The sequence below is a fragment of the Musa acuminata genome, chromosome BXJ2-10 (assembly GCF_036884655.1).
Source record: "Musa acuminata AAA Group cultivar baxijiao chromosome BXJ2-10, Cavendish_Baxijiao_AAA, whole genome shotgun sequence".
Classification (NCBI taxonomy): Eukaryota; Viridiplantae; Streptophyta; class Magnoliopsida; order Zingiberales; family Musaceae; genus Musa; species Musa acuminata.
The window spans coordinates 33,003,753-33,030,094 of NC_088347.1; the positions used below are offsets into that span (position 1 = coordinate 33,003,753).

Sequence of the window (26,342 nt, forward strand, 5' to 3'; positions counted from 1 at the left end):
TATCTATATCTTTTGTAGTTAAAATTATTATCCTTTAAATATGTTGATTAAAGATAAATATTTTTAAGATAAATTGATAAGATGATTTTTATTTTTTAGATAATTTGATTAGATATGATTTTAGATATAAAAGTTTTATAATTAAATTATTATTCTACAACTTTAACGGAGAATATTTTGATACTAATCATAGTTAGCTAGCTAATCAACCAAGGAACAAACATGGAGGATGAGGGTCAGATTATCCTCCCACTTGGCAAAACATGGGAAGGGAATAATAGTCTATCGGCCCTCGTAGGCAATAGTCCATGAGAGATCGTTCAGATCGATTTGATGACTATCATGGATAGTGATCCTCGGATAGATACTCAGATTTGTACCCTCCCTCGATCGGTCTCCATGGACGACAACCTACAAGAGGTCATTTGGCTCTATCGCTCACATATGCAAAGCAAAAGGGGAGACTATTGTGACAGTTACAACTGATCTCCTCAACCACCTAATTATAAAAGCTGACTCCCAACACTTGCCCAAGGATCATACCTCTCTTCAAAACCTTTCACACTACTCATAATCCTGAAAGAGCCAACTTGAGAGTCAAAGGGATTGAATAACTCTTGGACACTAACCTTTGTGCAAGAATCTACAAAGGAGACCGAAACCTACCTCGAGTTTTACTTTGGGACCATATTGAATCCTTATAAGCCACTTCGAAGATTACCTCGAACACTTCAATTCCACATCAAATGTTGTGCAAGACCACCTCGAGTGTTTCTCGAACACTTCAATTCCACATCAAATGTTGTGCAAGACCACCACGAGTGTTTCTCGGACAATCTCGAACCTTCAGGTCAAGGCCAAGCTATACCAACTCATGGTTGACGGTATTCAAATAACAATCTATAAATAGATGGAACCTATATGTGTAGATATACCTAAGTTTCAAGTATCCAAGGTTCAAGTGTAGGGTTATATGTAAGATTTTATAAATATTTTTATTTTAAAAAGTTTAATATATTCTTTTTTTTACTTCCATCTAGATTTCTTTTTTTTTAATTTGGTTTAAACTTGGGTTAGTACCTTATTACTACTATTTGAGATAGAGTTGTATTTGTATCTAATCCATCTCTTTTTTCACATGGTACAGTTACAAGAGTGGTAATCTATATTTATGTTTTAAGATATGCTTAGTAAAAAAGATTTTTTTATTATGAATTATAATAATCGATTTGATAGATATTATTAAAATTTTTAATCAGTCTAACTAGAAGATTTGTAAGAACATAAATCTCTCTAAAACTAACTTGAGCTTCAAAGGGATTAGATCGGAAAACACCCCGATCGCATCTCAAATGCTCGAACTCCACCTGAAAGACCATCTTGGTGTCACCTCGAGACTGGATCAATTCCCTCATAGGATTGTCGTGTGGATTTGTCAGATGGTCCTGTGCCTTCAAGTCTTGACTGAATCTTGTCGACCTATGGTATCATATGTTATGACTGGATCACGTAAGATAATCGACTCATTCTTTATCAAGTATAAAATATTTATGATCAAATTAATAATAATATATTTATCAAATAAGATGGTACGGAATATGTTTCTCTCGAACCCTCAATCTTACATCTCGAAGAAGACACATAACAATAAACTGTAACATGATTTATCAGCATAAGGTTACCCAAAGGTTGTATTTGATTTTGAACCCTTCGTCCCATGACAAATCATAAATCATAACCCGTAAACGACTGCACGAATCTGCTAACCCTAACGATGCGCCATGCTTAGATCACCAAACAACACGCTCCTAGAACGGATCCTCGGTACCCCGGCGCCACCTCAACCTTCTTCCACGTCGCCGCAGCCATTGTCGGCCTCGTCGTAGTCGCTTTCATGTCGAGAATGCTCGCCAAAAAGCCAAAATCGTGCCCCAAGCCCATCACCATCAGCTTTCCCTCCCACGCCACCGTGTATCGCGCCCTCCTCATTTCGCCCGGCAGCTCTGCAACCTTAGCCCACACGCCACCCTCCAGCTGTACCATCACTTCCCTCCCCGAGCACCGGTACATCCTCCCGTCCTCTGTCGCGACATACGTGTTGCAGTAGTAGTACTCCTCCCCCGCGGCCTCCTCCACGGGGCCCCAACTCCCCGCAGCCGCGTCGAAGGCCTCTGCGCCGAGCCAGCTAAGGACGAGGAACTTAGCTCGCAAGGTCACCCCGTGGCACCCGATGCGCTCGCGCGCCATGTCGGGCAACGGCTTCCACGAGTCACCTGCCACGTCGTACGCCAGCGCGGACCGCAACGCGTTCTTTCTCTCGTCATCCCCGCCGGCTATGTACACCGTTCGGCAGCCCTCGTCGGAATCGTGCGTCGCCGCGCAGGCGAAGTAGGACCGCAGGGGGCTCGGGAGAGGGGACCCGCGGCGCCACTGGCCAGATACGAAGTCGTAGACGTGGACCTCGTCGGTTGTGGCCCTCTCGGGAGGTTTCCATCCACCGATGATGACGAGCTCGGTACCGGTAGCGGCGAGCCGGCAAGAGAGTGGGAGCCCATGAGGTAGGCCGGGGCAGGGGGGGAGGGAGCTCCAAACACCGGTGGCCGGTTCGAAGATGACGAGGCGGTAGGGCAAGGGTCGTGGCCTTGTGTAGCGGGAGAAGTCAGACACAGACTGGACCAGAACGACAACGGGTTGAGCGTTGCCGGTGGATTTCCGGAGCCGGTGGAACCTCGGGTCGCGAAGCTCCTGCCGCCAGAGTTTGCAGACTGAGAAGAGTGTAGGGAAGGCATTGAAGGGGACTCGAGCGAGGCACTCGCGTGCCACGTCGTCGGTGAGGCCGGGAATCAGATCCTCCATGAGCAGAGTATTCTAAATTGTAGAGGGAACGAAGACGAATTGGGTGGTAATGAGAGATAGGAGAAGTGGAATTAGTTTCTGTAATACTGCACACAGATTTATTCTATATATGGTAGTGATCTAACCTCCTTGCCTTATGTTGATATGTACTTATTTAACTAATATGATTAATTTTTATACCATAAATTAAAATATATCATTTAGCTTATATAGTTGAATCTTTGATTTGGCATATATCATAAATTTAAAAATGTTAGGCTGTTTAGTTTGATTATTGATCATATATATATATATATATATATATATAATGTCTAATATTAGTTAATCACCATTATTATTGTTTTGTTCCTGTCAACTTTCTCTCCCAGCCCACCGCTTAGAGCGCCACCCTCATTTCACGTGGCAGATCAGCTGTCATAGCCCATATACCAATACATCTTCCCGTCCTCCCTCGCAATGCACTGTGTTTTACACCTTTATATTGTGGCTGAGGTATCAGTACGATTCGATCTATCCCAATATACAAGGTTATCAGTACGATCTTTAAGATAAAGCATAGTGGCTTAGAGTCGGACTAAAGGGTTGCGACTCGGGTTCCCGCGGATGGAGGTTGAAGATAACTCCTTTCGTCATTCGTCGGGTGCCAACATATAGGTCAGAATCAGGAGGAGGATTTCCGCCTCGACCACTATAATGCTTAAGTCAGTAAGAATTGGAGTGTGTGTATATGAGGTCCGACCCTCGGCACTGTTCCTGCATGCGATCGTATGTGGCAGCTTTAATGATCTCCAATCGTCATCGTTTGTGGGTGTTTAATGCCCGCTTACGCAGCAGGCGGTCAGCTTGTGCGTTGGGTGCATGCGACATCTAATCTGCTCGATTCAGTCTCGTTCGACACAACTTCCCACGTCTTGTGTGACCCGATACTTGGTCGCACCTCCCCGTACATCTTGAGAGGAGTGGGTGCGGGGGATGGTGTTAGGCGGCTGGCTGGCCTCGGGCTCATGGTGTTGAGTTGGCTCGGCGCAACACGTCGGCTTTGGACTGCCACACCGAGTCTGCTGTGGTAGCTGATTTGTCGCCTGAGGTGGATGCCAAAATAATATGCTTTATAACACGACATTGTGTATTCCTAGCCCAGCCTCCTCCACGGGGCCCCGACTCCCCACGGTCACAATGAAAACCTCTTTGCTTCGCGAGAACATGCCCTGCACCTCCATGGAGTACTTGCTGACGATGAGGAACTTGTTGCGCAAGATCACCTCGTTGTGCTCGCACGCTATTGGGCAGGGCTTCCACGAGTCGCCACCACATTATACGCCAGCACGTCCTTGATCTCGTCTTGCCCGCCGGCTATGTACATTGCTCAACGATCGTTGTCGGAATCGAGCATTTCCACGCAGGCGAAGACGAACTGCAGGGGGCTCGGGAGGGGACACCCATAATGCCACTCGCCATATACGAAGTCGTAGACATGGACCTCATCGATTATGACCCAGATGGAAAGTTTTCATCCACCGACGACGACGAACTGGTACCGACAATAGCGAACCGGCATACGAGCGAGAGCCCATAGGGTACTCCGGGACAAGGGTAGAGGGAGCTCATAGCTTGGTGTAAGTGATGTCCTGCAAATATTTATATCTATATCTTTTTGGAGTATTTTAAATTATTATCTTTAAATAAGTCGATTAAAGATAAATATTTTTAAGATAAATTGATAAGATGATTTTTAATTTTTAGATAAGTTGATTAGATATGGTTTTAGATATAAGAGTTTCATGATTAAATTATTATTCTACATCTTTGATAGGGAATATTTGGTACCAATCATAGCTCACTAGCAAACGGTCGTTAAGGAGCAATGTGGAAGGGGAATAATGGCCTATGGACCCTTGTGGATAATAGTCCATGAGATGTCGTATGGATCAATTTGATCCACTATCGTAGACAGTCGTCCCTTGATGACCACTTAGATTTGTTCCTCCCCCCCCTCTCTCTCTCGGTCGACCTCCGTGGATGACAACTCGCAAGAGACCATTTGACTCTATCGCCCACATATGCAAAGCGTCAAGGAGAGGCTGTTATGACAGTTATGAGTGATTACCTTAACCAGTCAATTATAAAAGTTGACCCCCAACACTTGCCCAATGGTCGAGCCTCTCTCCAAATCCTTCCACACTACTCAAAATCCTAAAATAGCCAACTTAAGTGTCAGAGGGATTGGGTCCGGAAACTTCATGGCTAACTTTTGGGACCATCCCGAATCCTTAGAAGCCACTTCAAAGATCACGTCAGACACCTTAGCACCACATCAACTGTTATGCAAGACCGTCACAAAGGTTTCTCGAATAACCTCGCACCTTCAGGTTAAGACCAAGTTGTACTGACTCAGTCAATTACATTCAAACAACAACCTATAAGTAGGTGAAACCTATATATATGAAGATATATCTAAGTTTGAAGTATACATGCCTATAAAAGGCTCAAGTCTAGGGTTAGATGTAAGAAGTTATAAATAATTTTCTTTTGAAAAGTTTAATATATTCTTGTTTTTATTTCCATCTCAATTTCTTCTTTCCTTCTATTTAGTTTAATCTTGGGCTAGTAGTATCTTGTTACTACTATTTGAGATAGAGTTGTATTTGCATCTAATCCATATTTATATTTTAAGATTTGCATAATTTAAAAGATATTTTTTTATTATGAATTATAATAATCAGTTTAGTAGGCTTAGTATTAAAATTTTCAATCAATCTAATTATAAGAAATGTAAGACCACAAATCTCCCTAAACCTAACATGACCTTCAAAAGGATCATATCGGAAAACACCCCTTGAGACAGTTCAATCTCGAATACGTTTGAAATGCTTGAACTCCACCTGAAAGACCCATCTTGGTGTCACCTCGAGGCCCGACCAATCGCCTTATAAGATTGTCGCGTGAGTTTTTTTGGATGATCCTGGGCCTTGAAGTCTTGATTGAATCGAGTCGACCCATGATCGATAGTTAGATCCCACAACAATATCTATTATAATTTTATCATATATGATAATCAACTCATAATTTATCAAGTTTAAAATATTTATGATCAAATTAATAATAATACATTTATCAAATAAGATGGTACGGAATATGTTTCTCTCGAACCCTAAATCTTACCCCTCGAAAAAGACATATAACAATAAACTCTAACATGATTTATCAGCATAAGATTACCCCAATATTGTATTTGATTTTGAACCCTTCGTCCCATGACAAATCATAACCCGTAAACGGCTGCACGAATCTGCAAACCCTAACGATGCACCATGCTTAGATCACCGAACAACACGCTCCTAGAACGGATCCTCCGTACCCCGGCGGCACCTCAACCTTCTTCCACGTCGCCGCAGCCATTGTCGTCCTCGTCGTAGTCGCTTTCATGTCGAGAATGTTCGCCAAAAAGCCATAATCGTGCCCCAAGCCCATCACCATCAGCTTTCCCTCCCACGCCACCGCGTATCGCGCCCTCCTCATTTCGCCCGGCAGCTCTGCAACCTTAGCCCACACGCCACCCTCCAGCTGTACCATCACTTCCGTCCCCAAGCACCGGTACAGCCTCCCGTCCTCTCTCGCGACATACGTCTTGGAGTAGTAGAACTCCTCCCCCGCGGCCTCCTCCACGGGGCCCCAACTCCCCGCAGCCGCGTCGAAGGCCTCTGCGCAGAGCCAGCCAAGGACGAGGAACTTACCTCGCAGGGTCACCCCGTGGCACTCGATGCGCTCGCGCGCCATGTCGGGCAACGGCTTCCACGAGTCACCTGCCACGTCGTACGCCAGCGCGGACCGCAACGCGTTCTTTCTCTCGTCATGCCCGCCGGCTATGTACACCGTTCGGCAGCCCTCGTCGGAATCGTGCGTCGCCGCGCAGGCGAAGTAGGACCGCAGGGGGCTCGGGAGAGGGGACCCGCGGCGCCACTGGCCAGATACGAAGTCGTAGACGTGGACCTCGTCGGTTGTGGCCCTCTCGGGAGGTTTCCATCCACCGATGATGACGAGCTCGGTACCGGCAGCGGCGAGCCGGCAGAAGAGCGGGAGCCCATGAGGATGGCCGGGGCAGGGTGGGAGGGAGCTCCAAACACCGGTGGCCGGTTCGAAGATGACGAGGCGGTAGGGCAAGGTTTGTGGCCCTGTGTAGCGGGCGAAGTCAGGCACAGACTGGACCAGAACGACAACGGCTTGAGCGTGGCCGTTGGATTTCCGGAGCCGGTGGAACCTCGGGTCGCGAAGCTCCTGCAGCCAGCGTCTGCAGACTGAGAAGAGTGTAGGGAAGGCATTGAAGGGGACTCGAGCGAGGCACTCGCGTGCCACGTCGTCGGTGAGGCCGGGAATCAGATCCTCCATGGGCAGAGTGCTATACAATCAAGAGGGAATGGGTTGTGATGAGGAGGAGAAGCGGAGTTATTCATACAATACTGCACACGAATTTGCTTTAATGTCTGTCAGGTGGTGAGTGAAATCTCCTCCTCACTTACCTTATGTTAATATTCCCTTATTTTTTTTCTATACTATAAATATTTATATGGCCTACTAAAATCCTTGATTTGACATATATCATAGATTTAGAAATGTTAGGATAACTTTATTGATAATTGATCACTTATAAATAAATACATACGTGTAAGGTTTTATTTAATTTCTAGTATCAGTGTATGGTCGTTGCTACAGTTTTGTTCGTTATAGAGGCTTCTAACCTCGTGGTCTGAAAAAGAGAAGAATAACTGGTCATTTTATGTGAAAAGAACATGATGATTCTTAGATGACTAATATTATTATATGTTTTTATTTTTTTAAAAAAATTACAATAATTAAATGTCAAAATTTATGTTTTTTAATCCGTATTTTATTGTAGTGCTACTTAGTTTAATTAGGAATGTAATTTTATAAGCTTCTACTAAACCAATCATTTCCGTACATGATCATTAGGACATGCTCTAAGATGACTAGTATTTTTTATTTTGAAAAAAATTATTATTAAAATTAAGTATTTTTTTAATATGTTCACGTGTAATTTAATATAATTTCGAATATGGCTTTTTCAACTTCCATCAAACCAATTCAAACTTTTACTCAATTACTTGGTCATGATTCTAAGATGATTTTTATCATCTTTTATTTTATAAATTTTATAATAAATAATAATTAAAAGTAACCATTTTTTGAATAGGTTCTATGATAGAGTGTGATTTAGTTCAATTTTGAATATAACTTAATAAACTTCCACTAAACCAATCAAAATTTACTGTTTTTACAATTTTTAAGATATTTATGATAATTTATTATCTAAATTTGATATTATCATAATAATAATAATTATTATTATTATTTGAATAGTTTGTATAATCGAGTGTAAATTATTTCAATTTTGAATCTAATTTTGTTAGGTAGGAAGTCATTGAATCAAATCGAATCCGTTCATTCTAAAAGAATCGATTTATGCATTTTTATTCATCCAAGTCATTTAAGCAAAAGTCTAAGATAGTTATATATCTTACTCACTTACCTAATGTTATTATCTACTTATTTAACTTAATTTGATGATTAAATTTTTATCCTACAATATCATGAATTTAAATTTAACTTAATCAACAATTAACTTATTATCCACTACTAGTTTATTGGTCATTTTATCAAGAAAGTTTTCATTATTCACTTTTTATAGGATGATGGTTTATTTTTTCTTTGTGACAAAAAAAACCTATGAACCAAACTCAATTTTGGGATGTTTTGGATGAGTTATGAAATGGATGTAATTGGATCAAATACTACTAAACTAACACAAAAATTCACAAAATAACTATGATGATTAATATCAATTCTTATTTTTTGAGAACATATGATAGTTAATTATTAACATTTAAGATTTTTTGAATCGGTATTGTATAACTTAGTTCATTTTTTTAGCATAATTTGATCAAGTTTCACTAAACAACAACTTCTACAAAATGATTAGGGCATATTTAAAATATTTATTATTTTATTATTTTATTATTTTATATTTTTATGATATTATGATAATTAATTATTAAAATTAGAAAAAAAATTTGAATATGTTGAGGTATAATTTAGTCCGATTGCGAGTATAACTTAGCCAACTTCTATTAAACCAACTTATACTTTGACTAAACTATCTAATTATGATTCTAAGATGATTTGTACCATCTTTTATATTTACGATATTTTATGATAACTAATTATTAAATTTAAAAATCTTTTAATAGGTCCTGTGATTGAGTAAAATTTAATTTAATATTAAATGTAACTTCATCAATATTCACTAAACCAACCCTAACATTCATATAATAACTATGACATACTTCTAAGAAGATTAATACTTTTTTTCTATATTTTTAGAATTATACGATAATTAAATATCAAAATTTCAATTTTTTTGGGATTATTAAAATTAGAGATATTTTGAATGTATGATATAATCAAGTGTAATTTATTTTAATTTTGAGAATAAATTTATTAAGTAGGATTTTAGTAAGCTAAATCAGATCAGTTCATCCTAAAAGAACATATTCATGTATTTTGACGAGGTCTTAAGCAAAAATCTAAGCACATTTTCATCCTAAGTAGGGAAAAGGATAAAACCAAGATTACCATTTGTAATCCCTTTTTTAATATTTATAATCTTATTTTAAATTTTTTAATATTTTTAAACTATTCATTTATAAATAGACGTATATATTCTCTTTTTCTTTTTCCTCCTTTTTCTCCTCACCCTCCTCTTTAGTCCGTGTTCGGATGATGTTCTTTTTAAACTAACATAAATATATATTTAAATCTTAATATATTATATCAAATTATTTTTAATGTTTTAATTTTATTTGGTTTACTTATAGTATTTAAATCCTTTTTGCGAGGTGTTGAAAAATATCTTTCTCTAATATATTATCTAATTTTTCCTATCCTTACATGTTTACTAGTAATCAGGATGTTGCAAAATATCTTTCTCTAAAATATAAAGAAATAAGATATATAATAACAACAAACTGTAACATAATTTACAGTGTGATGTTATCTAAAGCTTAATTTGGTTTTGAACACCTGATCCGACAATAAATGACAAACCATCAACGACTGCACGAATCTCCAAACCCTTACGACGCTCCATGGTTAGATCACCAAGCAACACACACCCAGAAGGCGCCCTTGGTACTCCAGTGGCACCTCCACCTTCCTCCACGACGCCGAAGCCGGTGTCGTCATCGTCGTAGTTGCTTTCATGTCGAGAATGTTCGCCACACGGGAGCCTCCGCTCCTTCCTAACCCCATCACCATCAGCTTCCCCTCCCACGCCACCGCGTTGAGCACCAGCCTCATTTCTCCTGGCAGCTCGGCCACCGTAGCCCACGCGCCGCCCTCTAGCTGTACAATCACTTCCTTCCCCGTGCACTGGTACATCCTCCCGTCCTCTCCCGCGACGCATGTCACGGGCCATGCCTCCTTCTCCAGCACGGCCTCCTCCACGGGGCCCCAACTCCCCGCGGTCGCGACGAAGGCCTCCGCACTCCGCGAGAACATGCCCTGCGCCTCCGTGGAGTACCCGCCGAGGACGAGGAACTTGCCGCGCAGGATCACCGCGCAGCACTCGTCGCGCTCCCGCGCCATGTCGGGCAGAGGCTTCCACGAGTCGCTCGTCACGTCGTACGCGAAAGCGGACCGCAGCGCGTTCTTGTTCTCGTCATGCCCGCCAGCTACGTACACTACTCGGCAGCCCTTGTCGGAACCGTGCATCGCCGCGCAGGCGAAGAAGGACCGCAGCGGGTCCGGGAGGGGGGACCCGCGGCGCCACTCACCGGTTAGGAAGTCATAGACGTGGACCTTGTCGGTTGTCGCCCAGTTTCGCGGTTCCCATCCACCGACGACGACGAGCTCGGTACCAACAGCGGCGAGCCGGCAAAAGAGCGGGAGGCCAAAGGGTAGGTCGGGGCTGGGGGATAGGAAGCTCCAAACACCGGTGGCCGGTTCGAAGATGACGAGGCGGTAGACCACAGGCCGTGGCCTGGCAGACTGGGCGATGTCAGGGACAGACTGGACTACAACGACCACGGGTTGTGCGATGCCGGTGGATTTCCGGAATCGGTGGAACGTCGGGTCGCGAGGCTCCTGCCGCCAGAGCTTGCAGACGGAGATGAGGGTGGGGAAGGCATTGAAGGGGACTCGAGCGAGGCACTCGCGTGCCACGTCGTTGGTGAGGCCGGGAATCAGATCCTCCATGAGCAGAGTAGACTAAATTGCAGAGGGAACAGAGACGACGAATTGGTTGGCGATGAGAGGGAATCAGATACGGACTTGGTTTCATGTGATACTTTTGTACACAAATTTACTTCAATGTCAGGTAGTGAGTGATATATCCGCCTCACTTAACTAATGTTAATATCCACTCATTTAAATTAATTCGACGATTAAATTTCTATACCATTAATATTTACACAACTTATGTAGTAAAATCCTTGATTTGACATATATCATTAATTTAAAAATGTTAGGAAACTTAATACTTATATATATATATATATATATATATATATATATATATATATATATATATATATATATATATATATATATGTGAGGTTACTATTTCTAATATTAGTGTATGGTCGTTGCTGTTTTGTTCGTTGTAGTGGCTTGTAACCTTGTGATGCTTCAGTGTGATGAGCGAAATCACGTGAGGAAGAGTCTTTTGAGTTTAAGTTTACGTTTACATTCTGATTTCTATCACAACAGCAAACTGTCTTAATAGATTCGTTTTAGTTGCCTCTTGCCAAATCACAAGTCAAAGTGATTTACGAATCGAAGTTTCTGTTGAAATCGGCTTTGTCCGAACTCAGTTTTAAAACGTAGAAAGTTTTCCGCTGCACTAATTCACCCCCCCCCCTCTTAGTGTTCTTGATCCTAACAATTGGTATCAGAGCTCGGTTCACTCTCAAACGGATTAAAATCCAAGAGAGATGGTATACGTCGGAAATCAAGAGGGTCATTCTATTACACGTCCACCCATGTTCAATGGAACAGACTACACCTATTGGAAGATCCGAATGAGGATCTTCCTTATTTCGATGGATTTTGAACTTTGAAATCTTGTTGAAAATGGTTTTTCGAAATCTTCTCTTCCAATGATCGAATGAAATGAATTGGAGAAGAAGACTTTCGCTCTTAATGCAAAGGCTATGAATGTCTTATTTTGTGCGCTTGATAAAAATGAGTTTAATCGTGTTTCGGTTTGTGAAACCGCATTTAATATTTGACATACACTCGAAGTGACTCACGAAGGCACAAGTAGCGTGAAAGAGTCAAAAATCAACTTCTTGATACACTCTTTCGAACTTTTCCGAATGAAACCAAGCGAGACTATTGGCGACATGTACACCCGTTTCACTGATGTCGTCAATGGTCTAAAAGGACTCGACAAAAGTTTTTCGGATTTTGAGCTTGTAAATAAGATTCTAAGATCCCTTCCTAAGAGTTGGGACCCTAAAGTCACTGCTATTCAAGAGGCTAAAGATTTAAGCAACTTCCGTCTTGAAGAACTAATCGGGTTATTAATGACTTATGAAATGACATACAAGGCTCATGAAGAGCAAGAAGACATCCTTCTAAAGAACAGGAAGGATATGACACTTAGAACTTTTGATGACCACTTGAGAGAAAACTCAAGTGATGAGGACTGTGACGATGACTTAGCACTTCTAACAAAAAAATTCAAAAAATTCATTAAGAGAAATAAATTTAAAAATGACACAAAAAATAAACTTGAACCCAAAAGGGACCAAGTTATGTGTTATGAGTGCAAAAAGCCGGGACACTACAAGAGTGATTGTCCCCAAGCCAAGAAGAGAACATCAAAGAAGAATGCGCTCAAAGCAACATGGGATGATTCGAGCGCATCCGAAGAAGAGGAGTCCAACACCGAGCAAGTTGCTCATTACGCCTTAATGGCTATCGGAGAAGAGGTAACAAATTTAATTGATGCAGATTTATCATTTGATGAATTATTAAATGTCTTCCATGATTTATTTGATGAATGCAAGATTATTAGTAGAAAATACAAGTTGCTAAAAAAGGAGCATGATAGTCTTAATTGTGATTTCGATAAGTTAAAGACTGAATATCATGATAGTTTAGGCTCTTGTATCAAATACCATGATCTAGAAACTATCCAAAAGCAAAACTTGCTACTCATGGACACCTTGAAGAAATTTGAGGTTGGTAGCAAGTCTTTGAACATGATCCTTACAAACAAGGGTCACGTTCCCAAAAGAAGGGGAATCGGATTCGTGAGAAATTCTCACCTAAATCCAACAACCTTCATAAAAAGCCCTATCCTACATGTTCAACACCAAAGCAAATGCAACTTTTGTTGCAAGCATGGACACAAAACGCATTATTGTCCATTCAAGAAAATTAGTCCGAACAAATTAATTTGGGTTCCTAAAGGAACCATGATAAACTCTATGCAACATGACAAACAATATAGATCAACTTTTGAGGCACCCAAAAGTAAATGGGTACCTAAAAATTATCCTTCCTCGTAGAGACATACACAATCACAAGTTGTGAGCAAGAAATGATATCCTGCTCTTTGGATTCTCCATATTTATAGCCCGAGATCCAAAAAGAACATGTGATGCTCCCTAAGCGTAAATAAAAAGAAGATTAGAAAACTAAAATTACAAAAGCAATACAAACCTTGCTTATCCCTCAGAATGGGAAATCCATATGTACCTTCACATATCCACTGGATTTCTGATCCCATCAACTGATAAGTTCGTTACTTTTAAAATCAACTATAATCATGAACTTTACGTTTTGTAAGCAAAGTTTGCCATAAACTTGCAAAGCTTACCAACGTGGATAGACTGTCACAAACATGAAAACGACATTTGAAGAAGAATATGCGCGTCACTAGATCTATCTTGATCGTGTAAATGTTTCATCTTAAAATGAAATTTCTTGCTTAATTACGAAAGAAAAGTTGACTGCTCCATGAATAAAAACTCTTCTCAAATAAGACACATTCAAAATAAACCACAAAGCAGTCAAAACGAGTGCTCACTGCCTACAGGCGGTGGCACCGCTCCAGCTGGCGGTAGCACCGCTGGCTGTCACGGGTTGCAAGCGGTTGCACCGCCCCAGCCAGCGGTGCAACCGCTCGCAATTCTGCCCCCTATTAAACCGAGCTAGGGCCGGCGGTGGAACCGACCCCAACTTACTCTCTTCCCCTCTTCTCTCTTCCAAAGCCTCTCCACCTCCATTTCTCCCATCTTAGCATCCCAAATCCTCCTCATTTTGAAGCAAAAGATCAACAATCTCTCCTTCTCTTGAAGATCTCACTCAAGGTATTCTCTAAGAGCCCTCTAAATTCTGTTTTTGATTCATTCACTCATGTTCATTACTATCCTCTCAAATAACAATAGTTATGGGCTCTAGAAGATCCTCAAGGGACAAAGGAAAGAGGAGATTAGTGGAAGATTTTGATCTTACCCTCTTTAATTCAAAGTATCATGCTGAAAAATTTTCCTCCTTTGAATTTAGAAGTGTCCAGAAGGGAAAACATGTAGATTTAGATGAATTAAGAGACTTAGAGACAATCCAATGGTTTGCCAACCTAGATCTACTCCCTATATTACAAATTAGTGAACCCATCTATCCAAGACTTGTTAGATTGTTTTACAACAATCTATAAGTAGATGAAGAAGAAAGAGTGTCCACCTATCTCCAAGGACAACACATCTCCATTACGGATAAATTCATTTGTGACATGATAGGTATTCCCTTAAAAAATAGAGGACTTTATTTTAGAGGATCATGGGACAATGAAACAGTTGGGACAACACATATTGAAGCCTTAGGAACAATTTTCGGTAATCCCAATTTAGTGATAATTCATAAAAGCTGTGAACACCTATTACCACTAAACACTAAAGTACTTCATTATATTCTAACTAGCATCATTCTCCCGTAAACAATATCATCATGATGAAGTAAGTCAATTGGAGTTAGGCATCATGTATTGGATCATGAAAGGACATAACATCTGCTTTGGATACCTCATTCAACAAAACATGATAGAACTATCTAACAGAGACATGATGCTTCCATATGGTGGTATAATCACTAGAATCCTTAAAGCCTACGATATTCAAATCCCACCCGACGAAGAAGTAATGAAAGTGGATAGGTTTAGCATAATAAACAAAAATCTACTTCATCGATTGAGATGTGTTTATAGAAATGGTAGTTGGGTTAGAATGCCTAGAAGAACCGATCATCCTCAACCTGAACCAGAACTTGAAACACCAGTCTTTATGGGCACTCAAGCTCATGCATCATCCATTGAAGACGTTAGGATTCAGATGGACCGATTTGAACAAAGACAAGATCGGCTTGAACACCAACAAGATCAAATCCTATCTGAACTACAGCAAATTCGTCGACAATTTGACTCTTTATTTAGGCATATTAATTTTTCACCTCCTGAATAGCGTTTGTATATGTGGACACAATAACCTCTTGTTGTAACAATTACGTTGTTGTAAACTCTTTATTACTCACCTTGATCACAATATGGTTACTTGATGCAAGAATATGCAGGGTTACATTGCTTAATCTCATTACTCACTGTCGGATTTCATAATACCAACTTTGAAAACTTTGTGTCTTGGTTTCCATAATGAATGTGAAAGTAATATAGTCTTGAAATTAATAATATTGATATATTACAAATACCATGATGTTGATATGTATCATGAATGCTTTAAATAATGAATGTTTGGTATCATGATCAACATGTTGATAAATGCTTAAAAATTTTAATGATTGAGTATCATGTATGATATACCTATCAATGATGATTGATTTAGTTTTCGGTATCGTGCATGAAAAATAAGGTTTCTGAAATCGTGTATGTTTTAATATAATAATGCACAAATAAGATTGATACTTACCTTTGTCATAATATAAAAATTGATGTAAGGGTCTTCCCTTCTTTTTGACAATGACAAAGGGGAGTAAGAATTTCTAGCATAGACATCATGTAAAACATTATCTCTTGCTAGTTTGGCATAAATATCCACTCATTTAAACTAATTCGATGATTAAATTTCTATACCATAAATATTTACACAACTTATGTAGTAAAATCCTTGATTTGACATGTATCATTAATTTAAAAATGTTAGGAAACTTAATATATCATTGTTAGGAAACAATGACATATATCATTGTTCGTTGTAGTGGCTTGTAACCTTGTGATGCTTCAGTGTGATGAGCGAAATCACGTGAGGAAGAGTCTTTTGAGTTCAACCTGAGAAAAACGGCTACTTGTATATTAATACATAATGTTTAGGGGAATTACCTTATATACATCAATTATATATCTACTTATGATTATAATGTTAGTGATGGTTAGATATGCGATGGATAGGACATATGGTTACCAATATTTAGGTTACAATCTTAAATCTCGATCACGGCAAATCTTATATATATATATATATATATATATATATATATATATATATGACAATAATTTTATACGTGATCAACCCACATGACACTCTATGATGAAAATAATAATTTTAATGGCTAAGTTTGGTGGTAATTATAAAATTTGAGATTTCAGCTCGTATTTAATTTTTATAATACCTATAATACCTCTCATCATTGTCATCATTCGCTATCATTGGCTCTCGTCCATGTGAGAAAGGAGGAACGAAAAATCCCATTATGATCATCTTCTTTGAGAGACGATGAAGAATATTTATGAGAACAGAGAAAATAAAAAATATTTTTAAAAAATAAAAAAAATCACTAGTATATGATTTTCATACTTGAAAATATTATGAATATTATAAACTTCCATAAATAATACCCTTTAAAACTATTAAAGTCTTTCCAAAATTATAAAATTCCTTGAGTCCCCTTCCAACCTTCCAAACATACAAGAAATACAAGATCCTTCTGGATATTTGCAATATTAGGATTTTAATTATTTGGTCCCATTCCTAAAATTTCCCTAATATCAAGATTTGCTCGATTTGCTGCATAAGTAACGAATTAATGCCGCTATTAGAAGATAGAATGATGCCAAGTCCCAAATCGGCTCATGTTCACGTGAACCGAGAGTTCTAGTGTGAGTCAACGGCCACATGAGTCGTACCAATTGGCACGTCGCATGCCCTTCCATGAACCATGGCATCGTTTCATATACTATAATCCGCCGCATCGCCACATGCATCCCAACAACATTAATGGCGGAAGTGGGTGAGATATTTCTCAATAAAATTAGGTTCATGCAACATTTGATTACAATAGTCAATAAATCTTGTATTGTGTTACATTGGGAGGTGAATAGAATATTTTATATTCAACTTAAATTCAATAAATAATATCATAGGAAGTATTCTAGCGGTGTCTTCTCGCGGAAGCCACACCGTCGCTTGGTGTTTTCGGATGCACGCCACGCCACCCTTTCACACCGGTTTGGTGGCGCCATCAGGGCCGTTCCAACGACCCAGGCCCCACACCACCGCAGCGTGCTCCCACGTCATGATCATCCCAACCGACACCGTCCCACCAACGGAGTGCCGGCGAACACTTTAAGCGGTCGAACCCGAAAACGTGTCAAAACTTGCATATTTCTCCCAAATTTACGTTTCGGGTGTCCCCTTAAGTGGGACCCACCATTTAGTAAAAAGAGAAATGTCTGGCGTCGACGGGGTATTTACCGTCCTGCCACTCCCCTCCACTATCCGCGGGATCGGATCTCCAGGCAGCCACAGGATTAGTGGGAACGAGACATCACAGGAGGGGGGATGGATAAACCAATTTAGAATATAGAATTATTTGTCATCCATTCATAATCATACCTAATAAAATGAGTTCAAAAAATAAGAATAATATTGTTGTTCTACAAGTTATTGGTGCTTACCTCCTGCTCTTCGACTGTAGCCGTAGTAAGAGAGGTACCACTTCACGAATTTTTTGAGACCCGTCTCCAGGTTGGTGGTCGGCTTGTAGCCGAGCTCGGCGCACGCTAAGCTGATGTTGGCATGCGTGAAAGGCACGTCCCCGTTGCCTGGCATCTCCACCATGTTCTTCCTCGTCTTCACCTTCAGGTATCGCTCTAGAATCCTCACCAGCGCCGGCACCGTCACCGGCGACGTGTTCCCGAGGTTGTAGATACGATACTGCGCCGGCCTCCGCTTCTGCTTTCCGATCCCGGTGCTCGCCTCCGCCGTGTCCAAGGCCGCCACGCACCCCTTGACGATGTCGTCGATGTAGGTGAAGTCGCGGGCGAGGTCGGTGCCGTCGCGGCCGCGGTAGACGGTGATGGGCTTCCCCTGGAGGATGTTACTGGTGAAGGAGAAATAGGCCATGTCCGGCCGGCCCCAGGGCCCGTAGACGGTGAAGAAGCGGAGCCCAGTGATGGAGAGGCCGTAGATGTGGTTGTAGATGTGGGTGATCTCCTCGCCGGCCTTCTTGGTGGCAGCGTAGAGCGAGGCCGGGCGGTCGGTGCGGTCCGTCTCCGAGAAGGGGACCTTGTCGTTCAGGCCGTAAACGGAGGACGAGGAAGCCCAGACGATGGCGGGTTGCGGGTCGGCGGACTTGCAGGCTTCCAAGAGGGTCACGAGGCCGGCGACGTTGCTGTGGATGTAGGAGGCCGGGTTCTCGATGGCGTAGCGGACGCCGGCCTGGGCGGCGAGGTGCATCACGTGGGTGAAGGGCACGGTGTCGAACAGCTTCTCTAGGAGGCGGGCATCGTTGATGTCGCCGTCCACGACGAACACTCCGTGGCCGGCGAGCAGCGCCTTGCGGGCCTTCTTCAGGGAGGGGTCGTAGTAAGCGTTGAAGTTGTCGATGCCAACCACGCCGTCGCCGCGTCGGCGGAGCGCGAGGGACACGTGCGTGCCGACGAACCCCGCGGCGCCCGTGACGAGGACCGCGATCCCATCGTCGCGACGGACGGCGGCGGAGGCGCGGATCTGGCGCTCCCAGTGGAGGCCGCCCCAGGAGGCAGTGAAGTAGCGAGAAGACGTGTCGACGAAGCTCTGGAAGCTGAGGTAAGAGGCGGTGAGGGCGATGAGGAGCAGCGCCCATAGGAAGAGAGTACTTGTGGAGGCGAAGCAGCGATGGAACTGCCTGCTGGCCGCATGCGTCCTCTCTATCTTCACCTTCCCCGGCGTCGAAGGGAACAGCTCATCCTCGATGACCCTCATCATCACCCTCTGCCCGACCCGTCCGCCTCTTAAAGATCTGCAGGTATTAAGCCTCTACCTTTCCCTCTTCGTTTCCTTTCCTTCAGCACTTCAATCCGTATTCGTAGATAGAAATGCAAGCAGGGCAGAAGAAATATTTCTTTATTTTTTCCTTTTATCAGTTTCTGCGCCTGCTATGAAGAGAAGTGTGGGGGACGCGACGCATAAATAGGGAAGGTTTGCAGAGCGGGCGAAATAACCGCGAGGAACGCCGCGTGAACGCGGTTATTTTTGCAGTGCTTTAGACAAACACGCGCACTAAAAAAATCGCCCTAAACGTGACACCTAATCTCACGGTTGGGTCCGCCCAGGTTTCCTTTCGGGACTCTTTTGTGTGTGCATAGTGAGCAGAGACGGACTGCGGGCCCACCTCCGTCTCCAGTCACAGGGTAGGTTGCCAAGGTCACGACGCCTTACCCCCTTTCCTCTTTCTGTACCTGAAAATTCGCTAATTATAGTGTTATTAATCTGCTATTATATTTTTTGGTGGGGGGGGGGAGGGTGTGGAAGGCCCCACCCCGGACGCAGACTTGGTTGGTTGGCCCATATTTACGGAATCATGTTAAGTTATTGCTCTTGGAGGAGGAATAGGTTAAGTGGAAACGATACGGTGCTCCTCAAGCTGCCAGCAATGTGCTTCGCGTTGACCACGATCGGTAAGACGTGGATCAGGACAGTGGATCTGGCCCCGGAAGGGGAATGGTCGGTCGTTTGATTAGGATTTCTCAAAATAATTTAGTGTTGGGTTGGATATGGGCTCGAGCTCACAATCTGACTCGGCCCGGTTTATTTGGCAGTCAAGCCGAATAAAAAAATTGGTGACCTTCGTGTCGGAAAGGACGCTGAATAATTTATGTGGTACAAAATTCAACGTGAAGTCGCGTGATATATGTTTGCTAAAGAATAAATATGTTTCATTTAAAATTAGAGAAGGAACAGTGGAGAAGAAATTCCATAACCTTATTATTAAAGGAGCTTGCTCATGATTGCTAGGACCATATAGCAGCTAACTTTCGGTAATAGAAATGGGACGAGAAGTACAGATAGTATTCAAATTAGAGAGAGTTTTCTTTTTTTTGTCTGAATAGACTGAATTCGTAGACAAATCATATCTATGTGATTTTGTGTGTACCTTCCAATTGTGGATATAAAATTTCTCCAATATTTGTGGATATAAATGGTCGTTCACGTGACAGTTATGATCGCTGATAAGGTGGCAGCTCCATATAGATCAATTTTATCTTTTACAAATATCTAAAATAAAATTATATAAAGTAACTTGATATTCGATGATATATTCATAATTTATAATAAGATATATAGTTTTGAATAATACCGTTTGTATCGGACGATACGTATCAGTTTGTTAGCTGATCGGTATACCAACCGTACGTTCCCGAACGGAATATATATATATATATATATTGATATACAATATTCTACCGAACGAATGTCGAAATTTTGATATGATATGATATTTTAATTTTTGATTTATAATAATAATTATATTATTTTTTGAATTTTTATGAATATTAAAATATATTTTAGAGAATGACTCGGATCGACCATGATCTTTTTTTAAGAAGAATGTTGAATCCACTCATTTAGGTCTTATAAAACCGTGCATAGTCGGTGAAGCTCCTACGATGTTTAGGTTCGTAAATATGTATATTTACATGTATATGTATATAGTAAATATGTATATATTTACATGTATATGTATATAGTATTTACATGTATATGTATATGGCTTGTCTAGTACTTCTTGAGTGAAAGGGGATCCGCCCGAGTCGTCTTCGCTAGACTCGCTTCGCGATTTTCGAAGCTCGTGCTGGAACGCGTCCAGGCGTTGGTTGGCTCGGGACAGCTGGGCTCTAAGCGAGTCGTCCACCGAGTCGGACGATATGGCCGAGATGAGATAGCGTGACTCATAGGGCGTGGGTATGTTTTGCCCGGGAGGACCCCTCGGGTCCATTGCTCGCTCTCGGGCTTCTCCTATCCCAACCTACTCCCCACTTGGGGGCTGCTGGGTCGGGTTGGTCGGGGGCGTCGTTAGTTGTACAATTTGAGGGATGATCGAAGCGAGCGTCTGCATCATGCCCGCCATATCCTACACTTGCTTAGTTAAGCTAAGGAACGCCTCGGGTGTCACGGCCGAGGGCCTTGTGGCGAGCCTCAAGGACGATAGTCCCGGATCGTTGAACAGATGCCAGTAGCGATCTGGCGTCGAAGCCGGGATCCCCCCGTCTCCAGGGCCGGGGAGGGCCTGACTTTCTGGTTCGACGGAAGGGAGGTCGGTCGATGGTTCTCTCCCGAGGAGGGCTCCTGTCAGCCGTTTTGGCGACATCGGGCCCTCCTTCTAGTGCCAAAATGTTAGTGAACAAAAGTATCGTGGCTGATGAGTCAGCATGGTTAGGTCCGCGGGCCGATGTCGGGATCTTCTGGTGGAGTGAGTAGGATGATGAGGTGGCCGCGCCCATAGGAAGAAATATTGGTAGGCGTTGGTCGGGATCCGAGATAGCCCACTGCCCTCCCTGGTGCGACGTGAGGTATCTCTTGAGACACTCGCCGCTCGGGGGTGGCCGTTTTGGAGCTTCTCAGGCGAGAGTTGGACCAGCGGGGTCAACTGGGCCCTCGGGGGAGGAAGCTGATCCGCGCTCCATGGTGCGTCAACCTGGGTGTCCTTTGTGATGGGTCGCGTCCCTCCGTCTCTGGGGTGGTTGGCAGCTTGTCTTCGTGACGTGGCTGTGCCCTCGGGAAAGAGTGTTGGTTGGGGTCCGGGCCAATTGGTTGCTCTCCTCCGTGCACCGGATGGCGATTCCCGGGTTGAGACGCTCGCCGCTCGGGGGTGGTCGTCTCCCTACAAAAATGGCCTTCGTCGGGTGCTCCCCGACTTTGGTCCCTCCGACGAGCAAGTCAGTTGAGTGTTATTTTTTTCATCCTCTCTCCAGTCGAGTGTCGGCCAGGGGTTTTTATACCATCGCGCGAGGATTGGTTGCGCCTCGGTTCGGTGTGGCCGCTAACTTTCGTAGGATGGTTCGGTGTGTGGCTGCTGACTTTCATTGGATGAAACTGCTTCTCTGATGAGTTGACGTCTTTGGGGGTGCCTGAGCGACGTCAGACGACTTCGCCCCTAGCCTTCGGGATAGTCATGTCGCATAGTATATCGGTACGGAACCCGACGTGACGTGCACCATGGGGTTCTGATGGCATGTGGCGTCGGATTCTGACGCTAGTTGGGACGTGAGGTGTGACGTCGGTGGTGACTCACCCGGGGACCAAAATATGCTCTATCACCATATAAAAAGAAAAATTAATGGTTCAAGAAAGACATATCTTAATAAGAGTAATTTAACTTTTAACCCAGGATACCAAGCGAGATCACTAAACAACAGGAGGAATTAGAAACCACAGTTACTGAAATGTGTTACTTAAAAAGTCCGAGTAACTTCAATCACCTTTTTTTTTCCCATACACCACCTTTTCCCCTATAAACCAAAATTTTATTTCCATTATATCTTTCCTTGACTAAGAATAACATCATTAAACTTCTGCCATCTATCGAGAACAATGACATACTTCCCATATGTAAGAGAGCATAGGTCAAGAACAAAAACCTGAGAAACCAAAGAATCCTTTCTTAAAAAAATCAATTTAATAAGTTCATATCAAGTCGTCAACCAATAAAATTATCAAACGTAATGTCATATTAGTTTGACGAATGGGTCTAATTTGTGGGTTATCTTATAGGTTGAGTCTGATATACTGATTGATTTCAATTCAAATCATAATTAATTTTTTTAATTTTAAATTATACAATCATTAAATTATAATAAAAACATCTGCGTGTATTATTAAAACATAATATTAACTTAAAATATTGAATATCTATTTTATAAATTTTCTTAATAATAAAAAATAAATAATTATACTTAAACTGAAAGATTTGATTACAAATGAAACGGTCAAATTAGTATTTTAAGATCACTTTATCCATATTTTTGATATAAATAATTTATTCCTATAATTTTGTATTTCTTGTGCTTAGCGAAGGTTATTTACACTACAGATAAAAGCCGGTGGTTTGTATTAGGGTGCCGTTGCGGCTGCTCTCTTTCGTCCCACAATGGCGGCTGCTCTCTTTCGTCCCACAATGGCGGCTGCGACGCTCCGCTCCGTACTCCGCCGCAATAGCCTCCTGCCCCTGTTCGAAACCTGCCGCCTTCGAGATCTCCTCTTCTTCTCCTCCTCCTCTGTCGACCCTGCCGCCGCTGTAGGCGGCACCATATCTCCAGATCCCAACTTCATGGTGGAATACCTCGTGAACTCCTGTGGGTTCTCCCCCTCCGAGGCAGCCAAGTTCTCTAAACCCCTTGCGCGCCTCCGATCCACGGAGAAACCCGACGCCGTCGTTAACTTCATGAGATCTAAGGGCTTCGATGGCGCCGGTATCAGGAAGGTGATATCTTGGAATCCCAGTCACCTATGCGTGAACGTGGAGAAGAACTTGGCCCCGAAGTTTCAGTTCTTACGCGATTTGGGCCTATCGGAGTCGGATATCGTCGATGCCATCCTGAAGAACGATGCCATCCTGCGCCTCGACGTTCACCGTTCCTTGGTCCCCAAATTGGAGATGTGGGAAAGTCTCTTGGGATCGAGAGAGCTCGTTCTCAAGCATCTCAAGAAGACAAGATGGTTTTTCTTCTCCAGCGTTGAGAAGACATTGCATCCTAACCTAAAGTTCTTGAGGGATGAGTGCGGCATTCCTGAAGAAAGGGTCTCTGTCGTCTTGAGAAATCGCCCACAATTAATCTCACAGAAACCAGAGTCTCTCCGAGCTTTGGTGGTGAGAGCCGATGAGCTGGGGATGCCACGGCAATCTCGGATGTTCATGTGGACCCTTACTGTTTTCCACAACGTAAGCAAAGAAAGGTTCGAGGCCAAGGTCGAGCTCATGAGGAGCTTCGGGTGGTCGGAGTCGGAGTTTTCTTCTGCTGTCAGGAGAGCACCCACCTTCTTAGGCATCTCCCTCGATCTGTTGAGCAGAAAAGTGGATTTTTTTATCAATGTGGTCGGTTACACCCCTTCCTTCATCGCCGACAAATCATATCTCTTGCTATTTAGTCTGCAGAAGGTGGTAATTCCTCGGTTTCGTGTCACAGAGATGTTGAAATCGAAAGGATTGTGGACTGGACAAGGCAAGTTTTCATGCATTCTCACATTATCAGATACCAAATTCATTGAGAAGTTTGTTCTCCCTCACAAAGAAAATGTTCCTGAGCTGCTTGATATTTTGAGAGTTGCGGGCGTGTGTAAAGGAAAATGATACCTTTCATTTGGTATCGGATGATGAGAAAGGGCTTAGCTGGTGGTCTAATTTGCCAACGACGAAGGTAGATTATTCCCCTAATTTGAGATTTTGGAAATAGAATGCAAAGGGCTTATCAAAAGGTGAATTGAGGTGTGGGATTTTTCTTTTATGACAAGCTAGATTAGCATTGATTAGAAATCAAATTTGTTCTGTCTTACTGATTGTTAGCTTAAATTATTTTCTGATTGTCTTTGGCATAGTATTGTTGCTTTGTACGTAAGCTGCATGTTTTAAAATTTCTACCCAACAGTCCCAACTGAGATGACCTTCGGATCTATCGTAGGGACTTTTGGCTTTTGTCCAAATTAATTCCAATTCCGGATGGGGTTTTGGTTGTTGGGTAAGTCTCAAAGAGTCATAGTTTAGATCAAGTAATGCAGTATATACAAAATATCACCAAAGATCACAGGAAGTTGCTGAGTAGTAGTTGCTCTAACGATTTAGGTGCCTGAAAAAAATCATAGAACAGTAAAGAGTTGTTTCTGTAATTTGTTTTGAAACGAGTCGTCATCCGATTTATGGATTTGGATGTCTAAGAAGGCTTCTTTGCATACTTATTTATTTGTGTGCTAATTGGATATTGAAATTTGATTTATGCATTGTAATATTAGTATGCAGTGGCTTCAATGGAGTTTGAAAGAGCAGTTGCATTGGGTTGATCAGGAGTCACCAGCTTTAGCACTAAATTTGTTTCAAGTTTGTATAGACTTTTCTCTGAGCATCAAAACTTGAGTATGCTATCCTGAAATGTCTTCGGCCTCATTTGGAATTGTTAAAGCTTTTCCTGCATCAACAAATTCTGACTTGCCTCCGGGGGCTTCAGCTCATCCACCCTTTGTGATTTGGTTAGCAGATCTCTTCATTCTTGGAGTCTGTGGTCTATGTTTCCCTCGTCATGAATGGCTTGGCCCAATGGCAAGTCAATTTAGGCAGAATTATAAATTCCCTATTTTTCTGGTCTTCTAATTATGGATCACATTTTGGGAGAAAGGTATGCACAATGCACATTCCATTGTGCATATCTTTATTATCACATTTCAAATAGGATCATAAGAATATCAATAATCTTTATCAATGCGTGAGATGTGTTCTGAATTTTGACATCAGTTGTTCCATCTCTACAGAGAATCTGTGCATGAGTTGTAGAAGTGATAGAACTTCCAAGTTCATCAAGATTATTGGGAAGATATGCAAAAATTCTTTTTTCTTTATGTCTTGAATAATAACGTCCCAAATCTTTGAGGTGTGGAGAGTAACTACAAGGAGCATCTCCAGATATATACTCTTACAATCTCACAACTTCCTTGCATAGAAATCTTCACTTGACAAACCACCCATAAGTGAATTCCCAACAGAGACTTGAGTTATATCAGAGTCACATTCAATCAATTTTTGATTGGTATTCACATATCTCACCTTGCTCAGTTCCTTGGTTCTTTCCAACATTGTAACTAGTTGTCTAACTTAGTCAAAAAAATATTTGACCATGTGCATCAAACATTCTTCTCATCAGACTATTTTTGTTGTAGATTGACTTTTCACAATGAGAACCCCCTTTGTACATTGTTGTTACCTCATTAGATCAAGGGTTCATCAGAATCCTATAATTAACCTTTCTACAACTGATCACATGCAATATACAACAAAATTATTTCCATGGAATGTCAATCATCACATATATGCTGCATCACAATTATCTTACATGAAATTTTAGGAATATATACTTTGGAAGTCATCTACAGATTGTTCACAATCAGATATAAAACTGCTGCCATGCCACAAGACTTGAGTGATCACTTTAC

The 26,342-nt window shown here is 42.0% G+C and overlaps 5 protein-coding genes across 6 annotated transcripts; 1 reads left to right on the forward strand and 4 right to left on the reverse strand.

The window, feature by feature from the left end:
• Positions 1 to 1,718: 1,718 nt before the first annotated feature.
• On the reverse strand, positions 1,719 to 2,916 carry LOC135625639 (F-box/kelch-repeat protein At1g15670-like). Its single transcript, XM_065130696.1, has one exon. The coding sequence runs from the start codon at positions 2,854 to 2,856 to the stop codon at positions 1,786 to 1,788; it is 1,071 nt and encodes a 356-aa protein (XP_064986768.1). The 5' UTR covers positions 2,857 to 2,916; the 3' UTR covers positions 1,719 to 1,785.
• A 3,255-nt stretch (positions 2,917 to 6,171) lies between these two features.
• Positions 6,172 to 7,242, reverse strand: LOC103969877 (F-box/kelch-repeat protein At1g15670-like). Its single transcript, XM_009383515.3, has one exon. It carries the CDS (start codon positions 7,240 to 7,242, stop codon positions 6,172 to 6,174), a length of 1,071 nt encoding a protein of 356 aa, XP_009381790.2.
• A 2,679-nt stretch (positions 7,243 to 9,921) lies between these two features.
• Positions 9,922 to 11,193, reverse strand: LOC103969878 (F-box/kelch-repeat protein At1g15670-like). The gene has a single exon (XM_009383516.3). The coding sequence runs from the start codon at positions 11,122 to 11,124 to the stop codon at positions 10,021 to 10,023; it is 1,104 nt and encodes a 367-aa protein (XP_009381791.2). The 5' UTR covers positions 11,125 to 11,193; the 3' UTR covers positions 9,922 to 10,020.
• A 6,003-nt stretch (positions 11,194 to 17,196) lies between these two features.
• On the reverse strand, positions 17,197 to 19,285 carry LOC135625272 (UDP-glucuronate 4-epimerase 1-like). Its single transcript, XM_065129817.1, has one exon. It carries the CDS (start codon positions 19,131 to 19,133, stop codon positions 17,829 to 17,831), a length of 1,305 nt encoding a protein of 434 aa, XP_064985889.1. The 5' UTR covers positions 19,134 to 19,285; the 3' UTR covers positions 17,197 to 17,828.
• Positions 19,286 to 23,250: 3,965 nt separating this feature from the next.
• On the forward strand, positions 23,251 to 25,751 carry LOC103975001 (uncharacterized). 2 transcript variants are annotated; one of them, XR_010491957.1, is made up of 2 exons: positions 23,251 to 24,562; positions 25,152 to 25,751. XR_010491957.1 is itself a non-coding variant. In XM_065129818.1 (2 exons), exons 1-2 carry the CDS (start codon positions 23,296 to 23,298, stop codon positions 24,338 to 24,340), a joined length of 954 nt encoding a protein of 317 aa, XP_064985890.1. In that variant the 5' UTR covers positions 23,251 to 23,295; the 3' UTR covers positions 24,341 to 24,760. The 2 variants fall into 2 exon arrangements, 1 of the variants encoding a protein (XP_064985890.1); XM_065129818.1 differs by lacking the exon at positions 25,152 to 25,751 and having other exon boundaries at positions 23,251 to 24,240; positions 24,332 to 24,760.
• Positions 25,752 to 26,342: the final 591 nt, after the last annotated feature.

Bases quoted from the DNA above. Each gene is read 5' to 3' on its own strand.
- LOC103969877 (XM_009383515.3), bottom strand. From the start codon at position 7,242: ATGGAGGATCTGATTCCCGGCCTCACCGACGACGTGGCACGCGAGTGC.
- LOC135625639 (XM_065130696.1), bottom strand. From the start codon at position 2,856: ATGGAGGATCTGATTCCCGGCCTCACCGACGACGTGGCACGCGAGTGC.
- LOC103969878 (XM_009383516.3), bottom strand. From the start codon at position 11,124: ATGGAGGATCTGATTCCCGGCCTCACCAACGACGTGGCACGCGAGTGC.
- LOC103975001 (XM_065129818.1), top strand. From the start codon at position 23,296: ATGGCGGCTGCTCTCTTTCGTCCCACAATGGCGGCTGCGACGCTCCGC.
- LOC135625272 (XM_065129817.1), bottom strand. From the start codon at position 19,133: ATGATGAGGGTCATCGAGGATGAGCTGTTCCCTTCGACGCCGGGGAAG.